The 20,798-nt window shown below is 41.7% G+C and overlaps 1 protein-coding gene across 1 annotated transcript in view; it reads right to left on the reverse strand.

Moving 5' to 3' along the window:
• LOC100083380 (dynein heavy chain 11, axonemal) overlaps positions 1–20,798 on the reverse strand; it is a 123,551-nt gene that overhangs the window by 84,705 nt on the left and 18,048 nt on the right. The window contains exons 5-6 of the mRNA XM_001513893.6: positions 7,595–7,828; positions 5,460–5,606 (exon numbers count right to left, since the gene is read on the reverse strand). Of these exons, the coding sequence (XP_001513943.4) occupies positions 5,460–5,606; positions 7,595–7,828 (381 nt within the window). The remainder of the gene's footprint in view (positions 1–5,459; positions 5,607–7,594; positions 7,829–20,798) is intronic.

Below are 20,798 nucleotides of genomic sequence, written 5' to 3' on the forward strand. Positions count from 1 at the left end.
AGTCAGAAAGGTGGGTTCTAAACCTGGTTCCACCATTTGTCTGTGACAACACAGGCAAGTCTCAACTTCTCTGCATCTCCGTTTCCTCATCTGTAAATGGGGGTAAAATACCTGGTGCTGCCCTCATTCTAGACCATGAGCTGCAAGTAGATTTGATTATCATGTATCTACCCCAGCACTCAGGATGGTGCTTGGCATATAATAAGTACCTAACTAAAACCACAATAACTATCATTAGTACTACTTATATACCTAGCATTGTGCTAAAGGCTGGAGTAGCTAACCTAATCAGATCAGAAGCAATCTTGGTCCACATGAGACATACAAGCTAAGGGATAGCGGTGAAGAGTTTTTGATTTTTATAAGTTTTATGTGTTTATAGACTACTTAATTTTGCACTGCAAAATATTGTGAGGGACTGCTAATGATCAAAGACAATAATATCCAGTGAATTGAGGGCATGTTCATTTTGTTACAACACTTTTCCTTTTCAGAACAGAGTAGTTCTAGACAACATTGTATTTAAGTGCCCTTTCATCCTTCATCTTTGAGCTGCTGAAATATACTATCATTAAAAAAAAAACCTAAAAAAAAGCAAAAGCTTTTTTGGTCTCTCAATCAAATAAAATTAAAATTTCTTTGGGCACTTAAAAAGAAAATTTGTATTCCTTAAGATCTGCTGGGAATGGTACTACTTTTCACAGATGCTCATAATTGATAATAATAATAATAATAATAATAATGTTGGCATTTAATTCTAATAATTAGAATTCTGCCACATGATCACTTGTACTGCATGCAAATAATTTGTGTCCCTTTCTACTGTGGGTTTTTCCAAAGAAGGCTGAGGCTACATTCAATCAGGTAAATAATGAGGATTTTGTAATCTTCCAAAAATTGCTCTTTTATGGACAGAAAACAAACAAAAAAACCCACTTAACTAAAAGTCCTTCCAATTTTCTGCTGAATCTGTGTCTTGGAACTACACCAGAAATTTCAAAGTGAAGACTGATATTCCTTTTTTGCTTCTTACTCCGTAATAATAGTCTAAGATAAGGTCTAGGAGGATGATTTTATTGCAAATCATCTGTCTGTGGTCTTAAATGGGTTTTTACCAAATGTATTGATTTTTATATCTACTTTTGTTCAGATGTTACATGAGGGAATATTAGTAGTCCATAATAATGGATATTCAAAGGAATGAGGTTACTACATTGGGGTTCTACAGGCAAGTAACAGAGGATCAAATAGGGAAGTCATTTGAGCATTTACCCAAATGTACAGAATCTTGGGTGACCTCCTCCCTCCCACTAATTCATATCTGAAGGCAAGGCAGTACATTTACATTAAAAAGCAGAGTGTCCAGTCCTGGCTTATCTGCTTCTTAATGAAATTCCAGATTTGGACCAGAGTCCACAAAACTATCTAGATTTCCCAATTCCTCTAGACTGTGAACTCGTTGTGGGCAGGGAACGTGTCTGTTTGTTGTTATACTGTATTCTCCAAAGCGCTTAGTACAGTCCTTCACACAGTAAGTGCTCAAATATGACTGAAGGAATGAACATAACGTTTGCAGTCTTCTGTTTTTAAAGGTGATACTAATGACCGGGAGATCCCAACCAGGTGGCAGAATGTCAGTCAATCATTATTTTTCTACAAAACCACTTAGCCCATAATTTCCCCACTCCTCAAGAACCTCCATTGGTTGCCCATCCATCTCCACATCAAATAGAAACTCTTCACCATTGGGTTTAAAGCCCTTAATCACCTTACCCTCTCTTACCTCGCCTCACTATTCTCCTACTACAACCAGCCAACACACTTTGCTCCTCTAGTGCTAACCTTCTCAGTGTACCTCTATCTCATCTGTCTCACTGCCGACCTCTCACCCACATACTGCCCCTGGCTTGGAATGCCCTCCCTCCTCATATAGGACAGGCATTTACTCTCCCACCACTTCAAAGCCTTAATGAGGACACATCTCCTCCAAGAGGTCTTTCCTGACTGAACCCGCCTTTCCCCTTCTTCCACTCCCTTCTGCATCATCCTGACTTGCTCCCTTTATTCATCCCGCCTCCCAGCCCCAGAGCACTTATGTACATATCTATGATTTATTTATTTATATTTATTTACATGGATTTCTGTCTCCCCCTCTAGACTGTAAACTCGTTGCAGGCAAGGAATGTGCCTGGTTATTGTTGTATTGTACTCTCTCAAGCATTAGTACAATGTTCCACCCACGGAAAGCACTCAATCAATATGACTGAGTGAATGAACAGTATCTTTTGAGCTCCTATTTGGTGCAGAGCACTGTACTAACACTAAATATTGGGTATTAGTACAGTGCCTGGCACATAGTAAGCGCTTAACAAATACCACAATTATTACTATTATGCCTGTCTTCCCACATAAGAGTGTAAGCTCCTTGTGAGCAGAGATTGAATCTCATGCTTCTGTTGTACTTTCCATGTGATGAGCATTGTGCATTGCACCCAGTAGGTGCTCAATAAATAGCTATTGCTACCACCTGGTATCATGGTCACTGCTCCCTCTTCCTCACAAGATGTTGTTTTGCTCGGTAAATGCAAGTTCATTCAATAGTATTTATTGAGCACTCTGTGCAGAGCACTGTACTGAGAACTTGGAATGTACAAATCGGTAACAGATAGAGACAGTCCCTGCCCTTTGACGGGCTTACAGTCTAATCGGGGGAGACAGACAGACAAAAACAATAGCAATAAATAAAATCAAGGGGATGAACATCTCATTAAAACAATAGCAAATTAATAGAATCAGGGTGATGTAGATCTCATTAGCAAAATAAATAGGGCAATGAAAATATATATAGTTGAACGGATGAGTACAGTGCTGAGGGGAGGGGAAGGGAGAGGGGGAGGAGCAGAGGGAAAGGGGGAAGAGAGGGCTTAGCTGAGGAGAGGTGAAGGGGGAGTAGAGGGGGAGCAGAGGGAGCAGAGGGAAAAAGGGAGCTCAGTCTGGGAAAAGGCAAGTGAAATGCTTTAATCAGTTCTTGTCTGTCCGTCTCCCCCGATTAGACTGTAAGCCCATCAAAGGGCAGGGACTGTCTCTATCTGTTACCGATTTGTACATTCCAAGCGCTTAGTACAGTGCTCTGCACAGAGTAAGTGCTCAATAAATACTATTGAATGAATGAATGAATGAACTTTGTTAGACGGAAAGGGAGAAAACTTTGCCTTGATCCTTCCACTGTGAAAAGGTAACAAGGCAGTTAACAGCACTGGAGTTACTGATGGAAAAGCCTCGCTAGAGGCACTCGGCAAAACCTTGCGACCGAAAAATATCCCAGGGGTGCGATTAGCTAGGATAAGCACACCATGTGCTTTACCTAATTGCCTACTGAAATACTATGAATAGCATTAAGGATCTACCCAATTGCCTTAAATGCATGAGAAACAGATATATAATCCAAAGAGCAAATTATAATGAATACAGAGGATGCTTAACTTCTGCTGGGATAGTCAAGTTGCTCATTTAGCTAAGTCTCTCGTATTTGTTTTGAGCCTTTAATAATAAGTCTGTCCTACAGCTGAAACAATTATTAAAATTAGAAAAAAATAATCCATTTTAACTTCAAATGGTGAAAGCAGCAATTGTTTAAGAAAAAAAAAACACAGATTGCCTTTTGGTACCACATATGATGCCAATTTGATGGGGCTTGCTGTTTACCAATCAACAACTTTATCTTATTTTAAAACATGATTCCCAAATGTTTAGACATTTCTCCTTTCTGGCACCAAAAGCACTATGGAAATATAACATATTTCCAGAAGCAGCATATAATATAACATATTTCGAGAAGCAGCGTGGCTCAGTGGAAAGAGCACGGGCTTGGGAGTCAGAGGTCATGAGTTTGAATCCAGGCTCTTCCACTTGGCAGCTGTGTGACTGTGGGCAAGTCACTTAACTTCTCTGTGCCTCAGTTACCTCATCTGTAAAATGGGGATTAAGACTGTGAGCCTCATGTGGGACAACCTGATTACCCTGTATACCCTAGCGCTTAGAACAGTGCTCTGCACATAGTAAGCGCTTAACAAATACCAACATGATTATTACTATTATTATTAACATTAGAGTAGTCTTTTGGTTTGATGAGGATGCCACCTACCTATGGTCCCTCTAGACTGTAAAGTTTTGGGCAGGGAATATGTCTACCAACTATGTTATATTGTACTCTCCCAGATGCTTTGTACAGTGCTCTGCACACAGTAAGCACTCAATACGATTGACTGATTAATATCAACCCTTCGGATAAAATCACCTCAGAGCCAAAGTAGAAAATTCACTCTAAACTGAGCAGAGTAAGTGCTCAATTAAAAAAAAATATGATTGAGACAGCATCCCTAAGTGTGAAATGTCTCGGAGAGGGAATCTCTTGTATATTTGCACATAAAAATCCAATAATGCCTCTTTTCTAACTCCCAAGACACAAAGGGCAGAAGCACTATCCAAAGTATTTGTTTACATTTGAGATTTTTTTTTGAGTTACTAATTTTGCCTGATCCCTACAACAAACTACACATGCTTGCTTGTTGATGACAATGAAGGTATTTTTTAAGCACTTACTAAATGCCAAGCACTGTTCTAAGCACTGAGGTAGGTACAAGGTAATCAGGTTGTTTTACATGGGTCTCACAGTCAATCCCCATTTTACAGATGAGGTAACTGAGGCACAGAGAAGTAAAGTGACTTCCTCAAAGTCACACGGCTAAGTGGCAGAGCCAGGATAGGAACCCATGACGTCTGACTCTCAAGCCCATGCTCCTTCCACTAAGCCAAGCTGCTCCTCTATTGTTGTTGGCAATTAGCCCCCCAACTATAGAATTTGTGAAGGTCTTTGGGAACTGCTTCTGTTCAGCCTGCCCCCCATCCCCCTGCTCCCGCTTCCTCCAGACCCCATTTTCAAAATTAAAATAGTGTCCTAGTAAATGGAAAAGATGGTGGATTTATATTCAGACCCCAAGGCAACATTCTATTTAGTGCTTCTCTCTACTTAGGAGAACACACAGTTTGGAACCATATGGCAAAGCAGTGGAATAGACTTTGTTAACAATTGAGTTGTTCAATTTGCCTTAAAATCCAAAATCTTTTAAAAACCTGAAATACTGAGCGGTTACTTCCTGACCTCTGCTGAATTACAAATAGGCCCTGATGCTCAAGATCCACATCCATTATATGCTTGAATGAGCTCAGTATTTATTATTCTTTCATATCATTAAAAGAGCTAAAAGGTTGGGAAAATGCATAATGTAAAGAAAGGTCAAGTGGTAATCATGGTGTGAAATGCTGTTACATGTGTAACTATAATAATTCTTTAGATTTTATGCTCCCTGGAGGGGAAGTTGTTCAAAATCGTTCACCTACAAAGGTCTATTTTGTCCTAAATATAGCTCAGCAACTCTAAATGGTGGAATTAGACTGACCTTTCGCTCCTCTGTATCAGCAATGGCCTTTTCTTGGCTCACTTTCTCAGTCTGAAGCCCGATCTTCATAATCAGAGCTTCAGCATCTTGATTCCTCTGTTGCAATTCTGCTTCTTGAGAAGCAAGTTTAGCTTTTAGGTCTTCTACCTAAAGAACAAGGTAGAAGTCATTATTTAGGCACCATGAGAGCATATGGAATAGATGCTGAAAAGTAAAAGTTTGTTACATTGAGGGATAGGCCTGAATTTCACAAATTCCCACCAATGGCTCTGCTTGTTTTTCCAAGTAGCCAAAAGGGCAAAGAATGCACCCGCACCTGCTGGGAACTTATCATCTTCGATTTACCCGTGCGTGAATCTGTCCGGTTCTGAGACCCCCGAGCAGATGCCTTCTCACATCAGCGACGTTGCTTCAAGCCACCTGCTCTCTCCGTCTCCTGTACAATGCTGGGGGGGACAGACACATTGAAAGGGGCTCACAATCACTCTCAGCCCCTCGCTGGTGAGTCAGGGACAGCTCTGCTGGTGAGCTTGAGGAAATTCAAGTGGCCCAAAGATTACTTGCCTACGGACGGCAGTTGCTCGTATCAAAAAACCCACTGTTAAAACTTTTCCGCTGGCTGTAGAAACTTTCTAACAAAAAGCTATATCTTCCTCTCAATTTCTTAACTCCTGACATCCACACAGCTTTCAATACTGGAGCACCCAACCAAACCTTACACATCCAATGCCAATGGGCATATAACTCATAGAAGGTCAACACCCTTCCAGCATGGTGTAGTGGACAGAACACGGACCTGGGAGTCAGAAGGTCATGGATTCTAATCCTGACTCTGCCACTTTCCTGCTGTATGACCTTGGGCAAGTCACTTCACTTTTCTGTGTCTCAGTTACCTTATCTGTAAAATGGGGATTGAGACTGTGAGCCCCATGTGGGACAGAGAACGTGTCCAACCTTATTTGCTTGTATCTACTCCAGTGCTTAGCATAGTGCCTGGCACATAGTAAGCACTTAAATACCATTATTATTACCATTCAGGCTTTGGAAAATTGGAGAATGGCAAATTGGTGATCTGGCCCAGTCTGGTTTGTTGTGTGTCCTGGAGAGGCCAAGAAGCAGAGATTAGATTTCTTGCCATGTCTCTGAATTGCGAGGCAAGTCCTTTAGTCTCTCTCTCTGTTTTTGTTTCTGCTTCTTTTGCTTGGACTACTGAACTGTTCCTCAAATAAAAATCCTCCAAAGATAATGGTGAGGTTGTCCGAAAAACATCTTGGAAAGCATCAGCTGCAGGGGCCATTTAAGAAGAAAGCATTTCTGAATAATACTAGTAAGATTAGCATTACATTAGTGCTCTGTTTCAGAGAACCCAACTCTACTCGTCTGCTCTCAGTCTAAGATCCCCCTTTCAAGACAGCTGCATGCACCAAAGTGGCCTGTTACCCTGGGGAGTTGATTGCCTCTAGACTATGAGCTTGCTGTGGGCAAGAATGTGCCTGTTTGTGGTTATATTGTACTCTCCCAAGTGCTTAGTACAGTATTTGCACACAGTAAGCGCTCAATAAATATGATTGAATGAATGAATTCCATTTGGGGATATGAAGAAAGAAGTAGAAAGAGAAAGGGGAGATGAATTGAAAGCGGAAATGGAGAGGAAGCCGACTGTGTTTTGGGGGTAGTTGGGTGATTAGTTCGCGCACACAGGCAGGGAAACTGAGACAGAAGGGCCAAACAGGAAGAAATGCAAAGGTGGTGCATGTTAGATCCTTGGCCTAAAGAATGTAAAATCTGAGCCGATGTTTCATCCAGAATAAAAGCCAGACCCAGGCGGCAGCATCCCTGGCTGTTCAATTTTTCGTGTCAAAAAAGCCCTGCCCATTATAAAGGATGGGATGGGTTAAAATGGAATGAACTACAGCTCAGCCCAGAGCAACTGCTTGTTCTGCACTATAAAAAAATAAAAATCAAATCAAAGGTTATGGCCAGGGTAACTGTTGATCCCAGCACAGGGCACCTTGAGATTGCTGAGACATTGCATTAGAAGGAAATCATTTTCAGTCTCGTCAGGAAAGCTTCCTTTTAAAGAGCCCCACAAAACACGATTGAAAATGGTCAAACGAGAAGAGTGCTTGGCATACCTGGGAGGTCGTGGTTTCAAGCTTCTGGGTGCCATTCACTAAGTGCTCCTTTCTCTGAGCTACCTCTTTCTGTTTTTTCTTCAACAGGTTCTTATACAGACAGATTTGCGATAGAAAACTCTTTGGCGTGGTGTAGTTGTGCCTCTGTTCATTCTGATGATACTTGGCGCTCATTTCATTTACACTGGTGTGTACGTGGGCCATGAAAAGGCTGATCGAGTCTTTGTGACCTGGCTGAAAAATATCAAGGATAAAGGAGTTTCTTGCCAAGTGACCTCAAATGTCAAGAGAAATCAAAAAGGATGAGAAGTCAGTCAACCATTTGGTTTGAAAGTGGGGGGAATTTCCCAAAGTCGGAGAGATACAGAACATGGACTCTCCAAATAAGCAGACAGTTCAGCTTACAAAACTGAGATTCAGATTAAATTCAGAGAGGGTTCAAATGGACTTCCATGAACGGTTACCTGCTTCTTCCTTGCTCTTCTCCCTTCAACCTCCCCACACAATTATTTTAAGTAAAGATTCACCTTTCTAAATTTGGATTCAAAACGTGCCCAGGTCAAAATGTTCAATTTAACTAGGAACTCTGAGCAAGAAAGAACTGCAGTCAGACGATTGTTAAATTCAGTTCAATTCACGAAACTTAGACGGAAAGAGTAAATCCAAAATATATCATCAAATGCTACCTTTCCTATCTCACTAAAATACTTAGCCCCAACATGTCTTTTCAATCATTCTGCACTATAAAACAAAGGGCAAATAAAATGAGTTAGATTGGCTTATTCTTGTCCTTAGATCCTACTCACAAAGCAGAATTTAGTCATTCAATCAATCATTTATTGAGCACTTACTAAGTGCAGAGCACAGTATTAAGCATTTGTGTGAGTACAATATGATAGAGTTGATAAATATAATACCTGCCCACAAGGAGCTTACAGTCTAGATGGGGAAACAGACATTAAAATAAACCACAGATGGGGGAAGTGGCAGAGTATAAGAATATGTATACACGTGCTGTGGGGCTGAGAGTGGGGTGAATATCAAATGCTTAAATGGAGAATTCAGATGGAGAATGGCTGGGTTTAATTTCAGGAGTGGGTGGTGAGTAAATGGCGAAAAGAAAATGGCTTTTAAGAATAGAATATTTGGGCTAATTTCAAACTGAAATTGACAGAATCTGCTAAAGAGGAAAGGGTCTCTGCATTCAAATCAATCATATTTGTTGAGCACTTACTACGTGCAGAGTAATGAGTGCTTAGGAAAATACAATAGAACAGAGTTGGTAGACACATTCTCTTACAGAAGGGGTGAGAGACATTAATATAAATAAATTACGGGTATGTACATAAGTTTGGGTCTGAGAGAAGAGAGAAGAAAGGGTGCAAATCCAAGAGCAAGGATGATGCAGAACCAAATTCAGATCAGCCATCATAAAAATTCTCAGGGAAAGACATCTAATTTCTCATGAAATTCCATTAAATACAACTTAGGCTACCTGTGGTTATAAAGGTCTGTGTAGTAGGGTGTTGAATTGTGGGGGTAGGAGGGCAGTTGTATCTACTGAGAGCCAGAGATTTTTTTTTTAACTGAAAAATGAAATTCACAATTCTCTCAAGATTTTTACTGGGGTGCACGATTACACATTTCTTCCATTTTGTCCTCTATGACTTCTGAGGCAGTTAACTTTTTAATTTGTGGAGTCACATCTCCCTCATTTTAATGATTATTTATTGCATTCTGTACAAGATGAACCCTGTTCAATTAATCAAGGGAAGCCCCCAAATCAATTAATATGACTTAAATGAGCTACACCAACCCTTAGGAAAGTCACACATAATTTACCAAACTGTTGTCAATACTGCTTAGACATATTTTGGAAAATTGCTCATGAGTTGTTGGTGTAGCAGTTAAATGTTTCATACCCAATCCATTAATATTACAGTGAGAATCATGAACGATTAATAACAACTAGAGAAGCAGTATGGACTAGTGGATAGAGCACGAGCCTGGGAGTCAGAAATACCTCCACCACTTGTCTCCTGTGTGACCTCAGGGAAGTCACTTAACTTCTCTGTGCCTCAGTTATCTCCTCTGTAAAATGGGGATTAAAACTGTAAACCCCATGTGAGACAGGGACTGTGTCCAACCTGATTAGCTTGTATCTATCACAGCACTTAGAACAGTCCTGGGCACATAGTAAGCACTTAACAAGTACCATAATAATAATTTTTTTCTTTTTTCTACAAAAACGTTCAAACCATGTTTTCCCACTCCTCAAGAACCCCCAGTGGTTGTCCATCCATCTCCGCATCAAACAGAAGCTCCTCACCATTAGCTTTAAGACACTCAATCACCCTGCCCCCTCCTTCCTCACTTCACTGCTCTCCCAATACAACCCAGCCCACACACTTCACTCCTCTAATACTAACCTTCTCACCGTACCTTGATCTCATCTATATCACCGACCACCTCTCACCCACATCCTGCCTCTGGCCTGGAACATCCTCCCTCCTCCGACAGACAATTACTCTCCATCTCTTCAAAGTCTTATTGAAGGCACATCTCCTCCAAGAGGCCTTCCCTCACTAAGCCCTCCTTTCCTCTTCTCCCACTCCCTTCTTCATCACCTTAACTTGCTCCCTTAATTCATCTCCCCTCCCTGCCTCACAGCACTTATGTACATATTTGTAATTTATTTATTCATATTAATGTCTGTCTCCGCCTCTGGACTGTAAGCTTGTTGTGGGCAGGGAATGTGTCTGTTTATAGTTATACTGAACTCTCCCAAATGCTTAGTACAGTGCTCTGCACACAGTAAGTGCTCTATAAAGAAGACTGACTGTTCACTGTTTAGGCAATGCAGAAGGGAGAACAATTAGAGGAAATGAAGGTTTACCGAGTTAAGGTCTCTTGAAGAAGTTGGGATTTTAATAAAGCTTTGAAGATGGAGTGGTAATCTACCTGGTAAATGTTTTCCTTAACATAAATACAAACGTGTCCACACCTCGACAGTGCCCAGATAGGCTTTCCCCCAAGTCCGGCAATCTCCCAACAGAACCATGGCCCTTCAGCGTCTTGGCCCTTTGGCCAGCAGCCCTGCCAAGCTCTCTTTAACAACAGTTTCATTTGTAAATCAAGGATGGAAGAAGTGGTTTCCGGTAGAGCTGGAAGTGGCCCGAGACAACTTGTCTCAATGGGGCAAAATAACTATTGTTATCAAGGCTTAACAAAATGGCCCAGCATGGGAGATGTGCAGAGCCAGAGAGCAGCTGGTTGTAATTCACACTGTTTTTCAGAAAACTCTAATCGTTCAGAACAGACCTCTTTGATGATTGGTCTTCCCTGCATTCTCAATTTGTCACTTTCTCTTATGATAAGGTCAGCAGTGACAGCACTTCCTGACATTAACAGCTGTGGCTTTTAAAAGGGTCATTGTGGAACTACTAATTGCAGTAATTTCATTAGCATAAATTATTTATTCTGCCATTCATTTATCTCCAGGTTTGGTTTTTTTCCTCCCCCCCGTAATACTAAGTTGTATTTTTCTATGTAAGCCCATTCAGAGTTGCATGCAAGGAAAATTATTATTGCTAATTTGGCCTTTTTATGTGAAACCAGTCGATACCATGATGTATTCACTCAGCAGCCAATCGCCAGGACGCATGATTAAAAATAAGCAAATAATCAAAGCCAAAGAGTTGAAAGCAAAGATATTGCTAAAGACATTGGAGAAAGCAGTTTTTAACTCTATGCACAATGCAAAGATAAAAATCTCTTCTCTGTCTTTAAGTAAATGCATTTGCTAAATACTTTCCCAGTTGGAACAATGCAGATACAGACACAAGCCCATTTCTAACCTCTGTGTTTCTCTCCTCAGGATCTCAGCCAGATGCTGCCATCCTCCAGAACCCTTGCCACCTGACTGACAAATTCACTTAAACAATTGCACCAAATGAGCATCATTTGCCAAAAACACTCAGAGGGCAAAAAGCAGCAATAACGCATTCTACTTGAAGACCAGAATCGAGTTGAGTTTCTGGACTGGGATTCGGGATTGCTGTTTGGGGTTTTTGTTTTCCTTGTCAAAAAGAAGAATACACTGTTTATAGGTAATTCTGACTTTACAGGTTAAGGATTGAGAGAAGAAAGGGAGAGAAACAAGCAGTGTCAAGGGGGTTGGGCAGAGGAAAGAAAAAAAAAAGGTTCTTTGTAAAAGTTTCATTCTGCTTTATGATGCATGACTCCAGGGTCTGGTGTTGTGTTCAGTGTAGAAAAATAGTAGGTGATGAGAGTAGGCATTTATAAACTGGCAAATGATAAAATACTTGATTGTTGAGATACAAAAACATTGTATCTGAGATTCAAACTCCTGAAAATATGTCCAAAGTCAGAAAACAATGTTGATGATAATAATAATAGTAATAATTCTCACAATATGTGTGAAACATTTAGTATGTGTTAAGCACTGTACTAAACTCTGGGGTAGAATCATTTAATCAGATCAAACACATTCCCTGTTTTTATGGTATCTGTTCAGGGTTTACAACTTGCCGATAAAAGGTTGGACTCAGTTCATGTCCCTCATGGGGCTCACAGTCTTAATCTCTATTTTACAGATGAGGTAACAAGTGCAGAGAGAAGTAAAGTGACTCGCTCAAGGTCACACAGCAGACAAGTGGCAGAGCCAGCATTAGAACCCAGGTCCTCTGACTCCAGGACCTTTGTTCTTTCTACTAGGCCACGGTGATTTCCTAAGATGAAGAGGAACACATTCCCACTGCAGACGGAGAATTCAGGATTGTAGTGTTCACGCTTTGCCTGATATTACTTGCATGTGCACAACCAATACTTCTGAAAGCACAGGGCATTCTAACCAAATATATGTGTGACATTTGAAGAACATCCCCCAGCTCCCCCACAATGTGCTAGCTAAAATGCAGGATGAAAACATGCATTATAAGAGAAGTGATTCTAGCTTATTTGTGGTCTTGGCTTGAGCAGAAGAGGATGGGAAGGAGAAGAAACAAACCCCTAAATACATACATTCACCCAAATCAATCGTGTTCATTGAGCACTTACTGTGTACAGAGCACTGTACTGAGAGCTTGGGAGATACAATGCACTGGAATTGATAGACATGTTCCCTGCCCATGATGAGTTTACAATCTAGAGGCTTTTCCTAGGAAAATGAGTTTATAAAATTGAAATAGATTTGAGTGAATTAGGAGGAGAAAGGGACAAAAGCATGCACATGCCAAAAAGTCGAGCCCTTCAATAGTCTCCTTTCTAATGAGCTTATGACTTCCTATTGGGGTTGGTAAGCTCCCAGCTGAGAACAACTGGATGAGGATCTGAAGGCCATATGATTTCCAGAAATGCCTAAACCTTGGTGATCTAGTGGAAAGAGCATGGGCCTGGGAGTCAGTAGACCTAACAATAATAACAACGGTATTTGTTAAGTGCTTACTATGTGTCAGGCACAGTACTAAGCGCTGGAGTGGTTACAACCAAATTGAGTTGGGGACGGTCCCTGTCCCCTGTGGGGCTAACGGTCTCAATCCCCACTTAATACTATTAAAAAAGTCCCATCATATTCCAGTGCTGCTCAGGATTCCTATTACAAATTGTCCTCTTCAAAGATTGCAAACTCTGTCAAAACATTATAGTTCTTGATCCTGGATCTGCAAAGCAAATTTGTGACTTTATCTTATGGAGGCTTGAAGCACAGAGAAGTGACTTGCCCAAGGTCACACAACAGACAAGTGGAGGAGCTGAGATTAGAACCCATGACCTTCTGACTCCCAGGCCCATGCTCTATCCACTACACCATGCTGCTTCTCTAAGACCTGGGTTCTAGTCCCAGCCCCACCACTTATCTGCTGCATGTCCTTCAGCTAGTCACTTCATTTCTCTGTGCCTCAGTTTCCTCATAGGTACAGTAAGGATTTAATACCTATTCTCTCTCCCCCTTAGACTGTGAGTCCCTTGTGAGATTCAGACTGTGTCTGATTTGACTGCATTCTATAACTTAGGGGCAGGCATCATATCTACCTACTTTATAGCATTGTGCCCCTCTGCACACACACACCAAGTGCTTAGTACAATCCTGTGCATACAGGAAACACTCAATAAATGCCATTGATTAGCAAATATTATTACAATTCATTATCATTACTGCTGTTGAGTGACTTAAAACATGCTCTCTCAATTATCTCCTTTCCCTGCCCACCAAGACTATGGCCATATTTATCATAAGCCTATTTCTGGTCTTACTAAGAGAATGACCATGGGATATTCTAAAAAAAAACCCCAACAAACCTCCATAAGATAAAGTCACAAATTTGCTTTGAGGGTCCAGGATCAGGAACTGTAATGAAATATTGACAGAGAGCTTGCAATCTCTGAACAGGACAGTTTGTAATGGGAATCCTGATCAGCACTGGATTATGATGGGATTCTTTAAATGTTATTTGTTAAGTGGTGACTATGTTCTGGGCACTGTGCAAGGCACTGGTAGAGATACATGATAATCAAGAGACAATGCTGGTAGAGATATAAGATAATCAATCAATCCCCATTTTGCAGATGAGGTAACTGAGGCACCGAAAAGGTGACTTACTCAAGGTTACAAAATAGACAAGCAGTAGAGCAGAGATTAGAAGCCAGGTTTTCAAAAGAACCGAAGATGCTGGAAACAGGGTAATCGAGCCAGAGGTAGCAATGGCCAGTTCTCTGGGACCTCAATTCCCCAACTATAACTACAGATTAAGAGTTGGTAATAGCTCCAGTTCTGGATTGGTTACACTATCAATTTGACAAACAGTTCACATGGCCTGGTGGAAATAACATGGGCCTGAAAGAGAGGCTGAGTTCTAATCCTGGCTCTGCCACTGGCCTGCTGTATGACCTTGAGCAAGTCAATTAACAGTGCTCTACCCACAGTGTTCAATAACTAGGATTCAGTGAATTTATCTGTGTCACAGTTTCCTCATCTGTAAATTGGGGATTAAAAATCTGTTTTCCTTCCCCATTAGACCAAGAGCCCCATATGGGGCAGGGACTGTATCTAAACTAATTACCTGGTACTTACTTCATTCCTTAGTACAGTGCTTGGCATAGTAAGCACTTAAATACCATTATCATCATCTTATAGAACTGGACTCTTCCTTGAGATCTCTAGACTCTAAGTTCATTGTGGGTATGCTGCTTGTCAATTATTGCCTCCTATCCCTGAGGTCTTGCAAGAACAATTCTTTTCAAGGAGAAATTCACGCCTAAAATGTTTAACTCAAAAAGGAAAAGATGAAAATTGCTCTCATCAATGGAAATAAAAAGGACTCAGAATGACTCGGTTGGACATTTGGACGTCTTTTGGTCTGTGTGATACTGAGGAGGAAAAAGTGAAACACTTTATTGAAAACTCTAGAATTAAGCAGGTACAGTTTTGCAGAAGTTGTAGAGCAGTCTAGTCCTAAATGAGATCCCCCTCATCTGAGAGGGGACTGAAAATGAGTAGGTACTTTTGGTTTCTTCAGGCCTCTAACTATTCTCTACTGCTCCTTGTTTACCTTCACCCACATTAGCGATTTCCCCCATTCACTAATGTCTGCTTTCCGTACTGGAGGCTCACAGCCTGCCACCCTTACCTTTCTGACAAAATTCTTCCCTTTCTTTGCTCCTATCCCAAGCCTATCTCTCTCTTCTCTGTGTGTTATTCTGACAGAAAATATTTCAAAAGATGGATAAGTTATGTCTCCTTGCCACTCTTTCAATCAGTAATAGTTGGGACAGAGACTTGTCCAATCTGATTATCTTGGATCTATCCACGGCTGTTGTTACACAATATGCACTTAAAGACCATTATTATTACATATGTAATCATTAATATTTGTATAATAATCTGTGTAGGGCACGGTAAAAAGTGCCTGGAGAGTATAACATATGTAAAAGTTGGAGAATGGAATGTTCTAGTGGAAAAAACAAAGGTCTGGGAGTCACTAAACCTGGGTTCTAGTCTTGCTTCTCCACTTGTCTGCTGTGTGACCTTGGGGAAGTTACTTAACCTCTCTGGGCCTCAGCTTTCTCATCCGTAAAATAATAATAATGATAATAATAACGATGTGCTAAGTGCTGGGGCGGATACAAGAAATTTGAGTTGGACACAGTCCCTGTTCCATGTGGGGCTCACAATCTCAATCCCCATTTTACAGATGAGGTAACTGAGGCCCCCAAGAAATAAAGTGAATTGCTCAAGGTCACATAGCAGACCAGAGGTGAACCCAGGATTAGAATCCATTACCTTCTGACTCCCAGGCCCATGCTCTCTCCAGTACATCACACTGCTTCTCATTAGGATTGAATACCCGTTCTCCCTTGTACTTTGACTGTGAGCTACGTGTGGAACAGGAGCTCTTTCTGACCTATTTATTTTGTACCTTCCCTAGTGTTGAGCACATAGTAAACATTTAAATATGATAAACATTTTATTATTATCATCATCATCATCATTGGAATTCACCAACTCTGCCCTGGACAAGTTTAGAGACTTACAGAGGAGAGAGCAACAAAATTATTTAAGCAAAGAAAAACAGATATGTGGATGAGTGAGTCTGAGTCTCTTCTTCCAGTCAGTATCTGCTAGAAAGCCTCCCACACGGCTTTGCCCTCCCTAGCTTGTTTACATGAGCGCGACCTTCTGTCTCAACCACAAAGCTCTTGAGAGAGAGACAAGAGACAACACACAAAGCCTACCAACAAAGGCCTGGTGGTGCTTGAGTGTCAAGTTGTTTGGGCTATTTTGTCAGTTGCTGTTTCAGCATTTGCGGATGTAGTCATCACACTCTCCTGTGAGTGCTGAGCATGTGGGCTGATTGAAAATTATATGTCTACCCACACAAAACTGCTGGTATTTAATGAATCCCTTCTATATGACCAAAGAGGTGGGGGGAGGGGGGTGTCACCTTGTTTAAATACCATTTGTTAAATACCCAACAAACAAGATCAGTGATTAATAAGTGCCCAAATTGATATACAGCATCCTTAATGAAGTGAATTAAAATTAATTAAGAAAGGGACGAAATTAGAGTTCTTTCAAATTGAAAATAGGTATTTTTGACCTCTGGAGAAAAGGCAGAGTATCACATTTCGGGAAAGCACAAACTCTGTATCTCTGTATTCTAAATTCCAATCATTGCCCCCGAACAACAGATTAGAAAAGGGAGGGAGGGAGGGGGAGGCCGGGAGAAGAAATCACCTCTGCCATCTTTACCACTCTCAAGCACCGTACTCAGGAAGTACTGTTGGATCTGCTGAAACGCAGTCAGCTTAAGCGAGGTCCTTCGCGCTCCGAATCCTCTAGGAGGCATCCCAACACCACTGGCTAGCTAGAGATCGGCACACTTCTCTGAGCCCTCAGACTGGAGCACATGTAAGACTTGCCACAACCGGTAGATGTCAACGGTCACTGACACATCGCTGACACTCTTGGCACTCAGAAACCGCAAAGTCGCTACAGCCTTAGCTTGAGGAAGGGTTCTGTTCTGCAAGCAACGGCTAAGTATGTCAAATTGGAGTGGGCTGCCCATCACTCGGTTTAAAAAATGCAACCAGGCCTTTCAGCCCAGAGGAAATAGAACTGAGAAACCGGGATACAGCAAGACTTCCAGAGAAAGGAAGGATTTCTCTTCCTCTTTCATTCAACCTCTTTCATTCATAGAGAAGCAGCGTGGCGCAGTGGAAAGAGCACGGGCTTTGGAGTCAGGGCTCAAGAGTTGGAATCCCAGCTCTGCCACTTGTCAGCTGTGTGACTGTGGGCAAGTCACTTAACTTCTCTGTGCCTCAGTTCCCTCATCTGTAAAATGGGGATTAAGACTGTGAGCCCCACGTGGGACAACCTGATTCCCCTGTGTTTACCCCAGCGCTTAGAACAGTGCTCTGCACATAGTAAGCGCTTAACAAATACCAACATTATTATTATTAACCGATCGATTCAAATGAGTCGATGATGCATATTTTCCTCTCTTCTTGCTATTTCCTTGTCTCCAATACATTAAGGGTCTTTTTCCTTAAAACTCCTCAGATGGCAGGGGTCACATCTTCTCCAGACTACATATTCCCTCTAATGCCTTGCATAATGCCAAGCACTCGGTGTCTGTCAATAATGAGGACAATTTTTTTTTTCCTTACTAAACTGCAACTGCCGTGAGATTGAAAATGCAGGGTCGAAGAGACTTTTTCTCTTGAAGAGCTGCTATAAGCAGAACTGTCAAGCCGCCATGGAATTCAGTTGCCTGGAAACCCTCCCCGCTGGGTTTTCACGCACAACAGGGAGGAAAACTGACAGTAGAAGCAACACTGCTCATCCAGAGATTCACATTCTTTTTCGGCCTCAAAAAAGTGTTTTTTGACCAATGTCTCGTCTCTGTTTTGGAGGAAAAGAGTGGCAGCCTCTCGCTCAGTGCCGGGCCAACCGAAGAATTCGACTACAATTTTCTGTTGTAACTCATCGGCTTTTCTCATGTCTAACTTGACTTGGGCTCCTATATGATGATCTACAAAATTGATTCTAAGTAAAAAACAATAGCCGCAGAATAATAATAATAGTTAATAATAATTATGGTATTTGTAAGCGCTTACTATATGCAGAGCACTGTTCTAAGCGCTGGGGTAGATACAGGATAATCAGATTGTCCCACGCTGGGCTCACATTTTTTAATCCCCATTTTTGCAGATGAGGTAACTGAGGCACAGAGAAGTTAAGTGACTTGCCCAAGGTCACACAGCAGACAAGTGGTGGAGCCGGGATTAGAACCCACAACCTCTGACTCCCAAGCAGCAACCCACGCTGCTTCTCAACAGAATGGTAGAAGGGGAAGAGAAGAGGCACAAGAGAAGCAGCATTGCCCAGTGCTTGGAAGTCAGGACCAGGTTCTAATCCTGCCTCTGCCACTTAATAATAATAATAATAATGTTGGTATTTGTTAAGCGCTTACTATGTGCCGAGCACTGTTCTAAGCGCTGGGGTAGACATAGGGGAATTAGGTTGTCCCACGTGGGGCTCACAGTCTTAATCCCCATTTTACAGATGAGGGAACTGAGGCACAGAGAAGTTAAGTGACTTGCCCACAGTCACAGCCGACAAGTGGCAGAGCTGGGATTCCAACTCATGAGCCCTGACTCCAAAGCCCATGCTCTTTCCACTGAGCCACGCTGCTGTTATAATACACCAATAAACAGTAACAATCCTGCCCACAAGATTTGAGTCTAGATTGGGGGGAGACTGACATCAATACAAATAAATGAAATTACAGATATGTATATAAGTGCTGTGGGGCTGGGAGGGGGGAAGAGCAAAGGGAGCAAGTCAGGACTAAGCAGAAGGGATTGGGAGATAAGGAAAAGGAGGGGTTTAGTCTGCGAAGGCGCTTTGGAGGAGATGTGCCTTCCAGTGAGCCCACTGTTGGGTAGGGATTGTCTCTATCTGTTGCTGAATTGTACTTTCCAAGCGCTTAGTACAGTTCTCTGCACATAGTAAGCGCTCAGTAAGTGTAATTGAATGAATGAAATAAGGCTTTGAAGGTAGGGGAAAATAATTGTCTATCTGATTTAAGGAGTGAGGGTGTTGCAAGCCTGAGGCAGGAAGTGGGCTAGGGGTCAGCAGCGAGACAGGGGAGGTCAAGGTACAATGAAAAGAACACTTGTGTTCTGTGTGACCTTGGGCAAGTCACTTAACTTCTCTGTGCCTCTGATACCTCATCTGTAAAATGGGGATTAAGACAGTGAGCCCCATGTAGAACATGGATTGTGTCAAAAATGATTATCTTCTATCCACCCCAGTGCTTAATACAATGCTTGACACATAATAAGTGCTTTACAAATATCACAAAAAACAGCAGCAACAAAAAAACCTGAACTAGATCCATGACCACCTAAAGGAGAATGTGCCCACGTGCCTGCTCAAGCAAGATGTCTATAGTGCCTGACTGCCACTGCCAGCTCCTTGAAGACAGAGATCATACCTAGCAATTATACTGCAGTCTCTCAAGTTCTTAGTATAGCTCTCTATAAAGAGTAGGCACTAGATCAATGCTATTGATCAATCGATTGACCCTTAATAATAATAATGTTGGTATTTGTTAAGCACTTACTATGTGCAGAGCACTGTTCTAAGCGCTGGAGTAGATACAGGGTAATCAGATTGTCCCACCTCAGGCTCACAGTTCATCCCTGTTTTACAGATGAGGTAACTGAGGCACAGGGAAGTTAAGTGACTTGCCCACAGTCACACAGCTGACAAGTGGCAGAGCCGGGATTCATACCCATTACTTCTGACTCCCAAGCCCGGGCTCTTTCCACTGAGCACGCTGCCTTAATGATTGACGTGGATGTAACTCAATGCTAAGGCAGACGCTTCACATATATGAGGCTACAGGATCAATCCCTGGCACTTCCAAGCCCTAATTTTCCACCACAGACTATAAACTCCTCGAAAGCAGGGATCACGCCTACCAACATTGATGTATTGTACTTTCCCAAGCACTTCTTAGTAGTGCTTTGTACAGTAAGTGTGCTCAGTAAATACCACTGATTGATTAATGTCTGTCCCTTCCACTCAATTGTAAAATCATTGAAGGCAGGATCATGTTTACCAACTCTACTGCATTGTACTCTCCCAAGCATCTAGCACAGTGCTCCGCATAAAATAAGCACTCAATAAATACCACATACCTCTGAGGGAATGATTAAACAGTGTATATCACTGCCTTGGTCCTTTGCTTTCATAATTCACTGTATTTTTACATAAGAGGGATGAGGAAATAATAATTATGGTATTTGTTAAGAGTTTACCATATTCATTCATTCATTCAATAGTTTTATTGAGCGCTTACTATGTGCAGAGCACTGTACTAAGCGCTTGGAATGAACAAGTCGGTAACAGATAGAGACAGTCCCTGCCGTTTGACGGGCTTATGGTCTAATCGGGAGAGACAGGCAGACAAGAACAATGGCAATAAATAGAGTCAAGGGGAAGAACACCTCGTAAAAACAATGGCAACTAAATAGAATCAAGGCGATGTACATTTCATTAACAAAATAAATAGGGTAATGAAGATATATACAGTTGAGCAGACGAGTACAGTGCTGAGGGGATGGGAAGGGAGAGGGGGAGGAGCCGAGGGAGATGGGGGAAAGAGGGTTACGCTGT

Source organism: Ornithorhynchus anatinus, chromosome 8 (assembly GCF_004115215.2).
Source record: "Ornithorhynchus anatinus isolate Pmale09 chromosome 8, mOrnAna1.pri.v4, whole genome shotgun sequence".
Taxonomy (NCBI): domain Eukaryota; kingdom Metazoa; phylum Chordata; class Mammalia; order Monotremata; family Ornithorhynchidae; genus Ornithorhynchus; species Ornithorhynchus anatinus.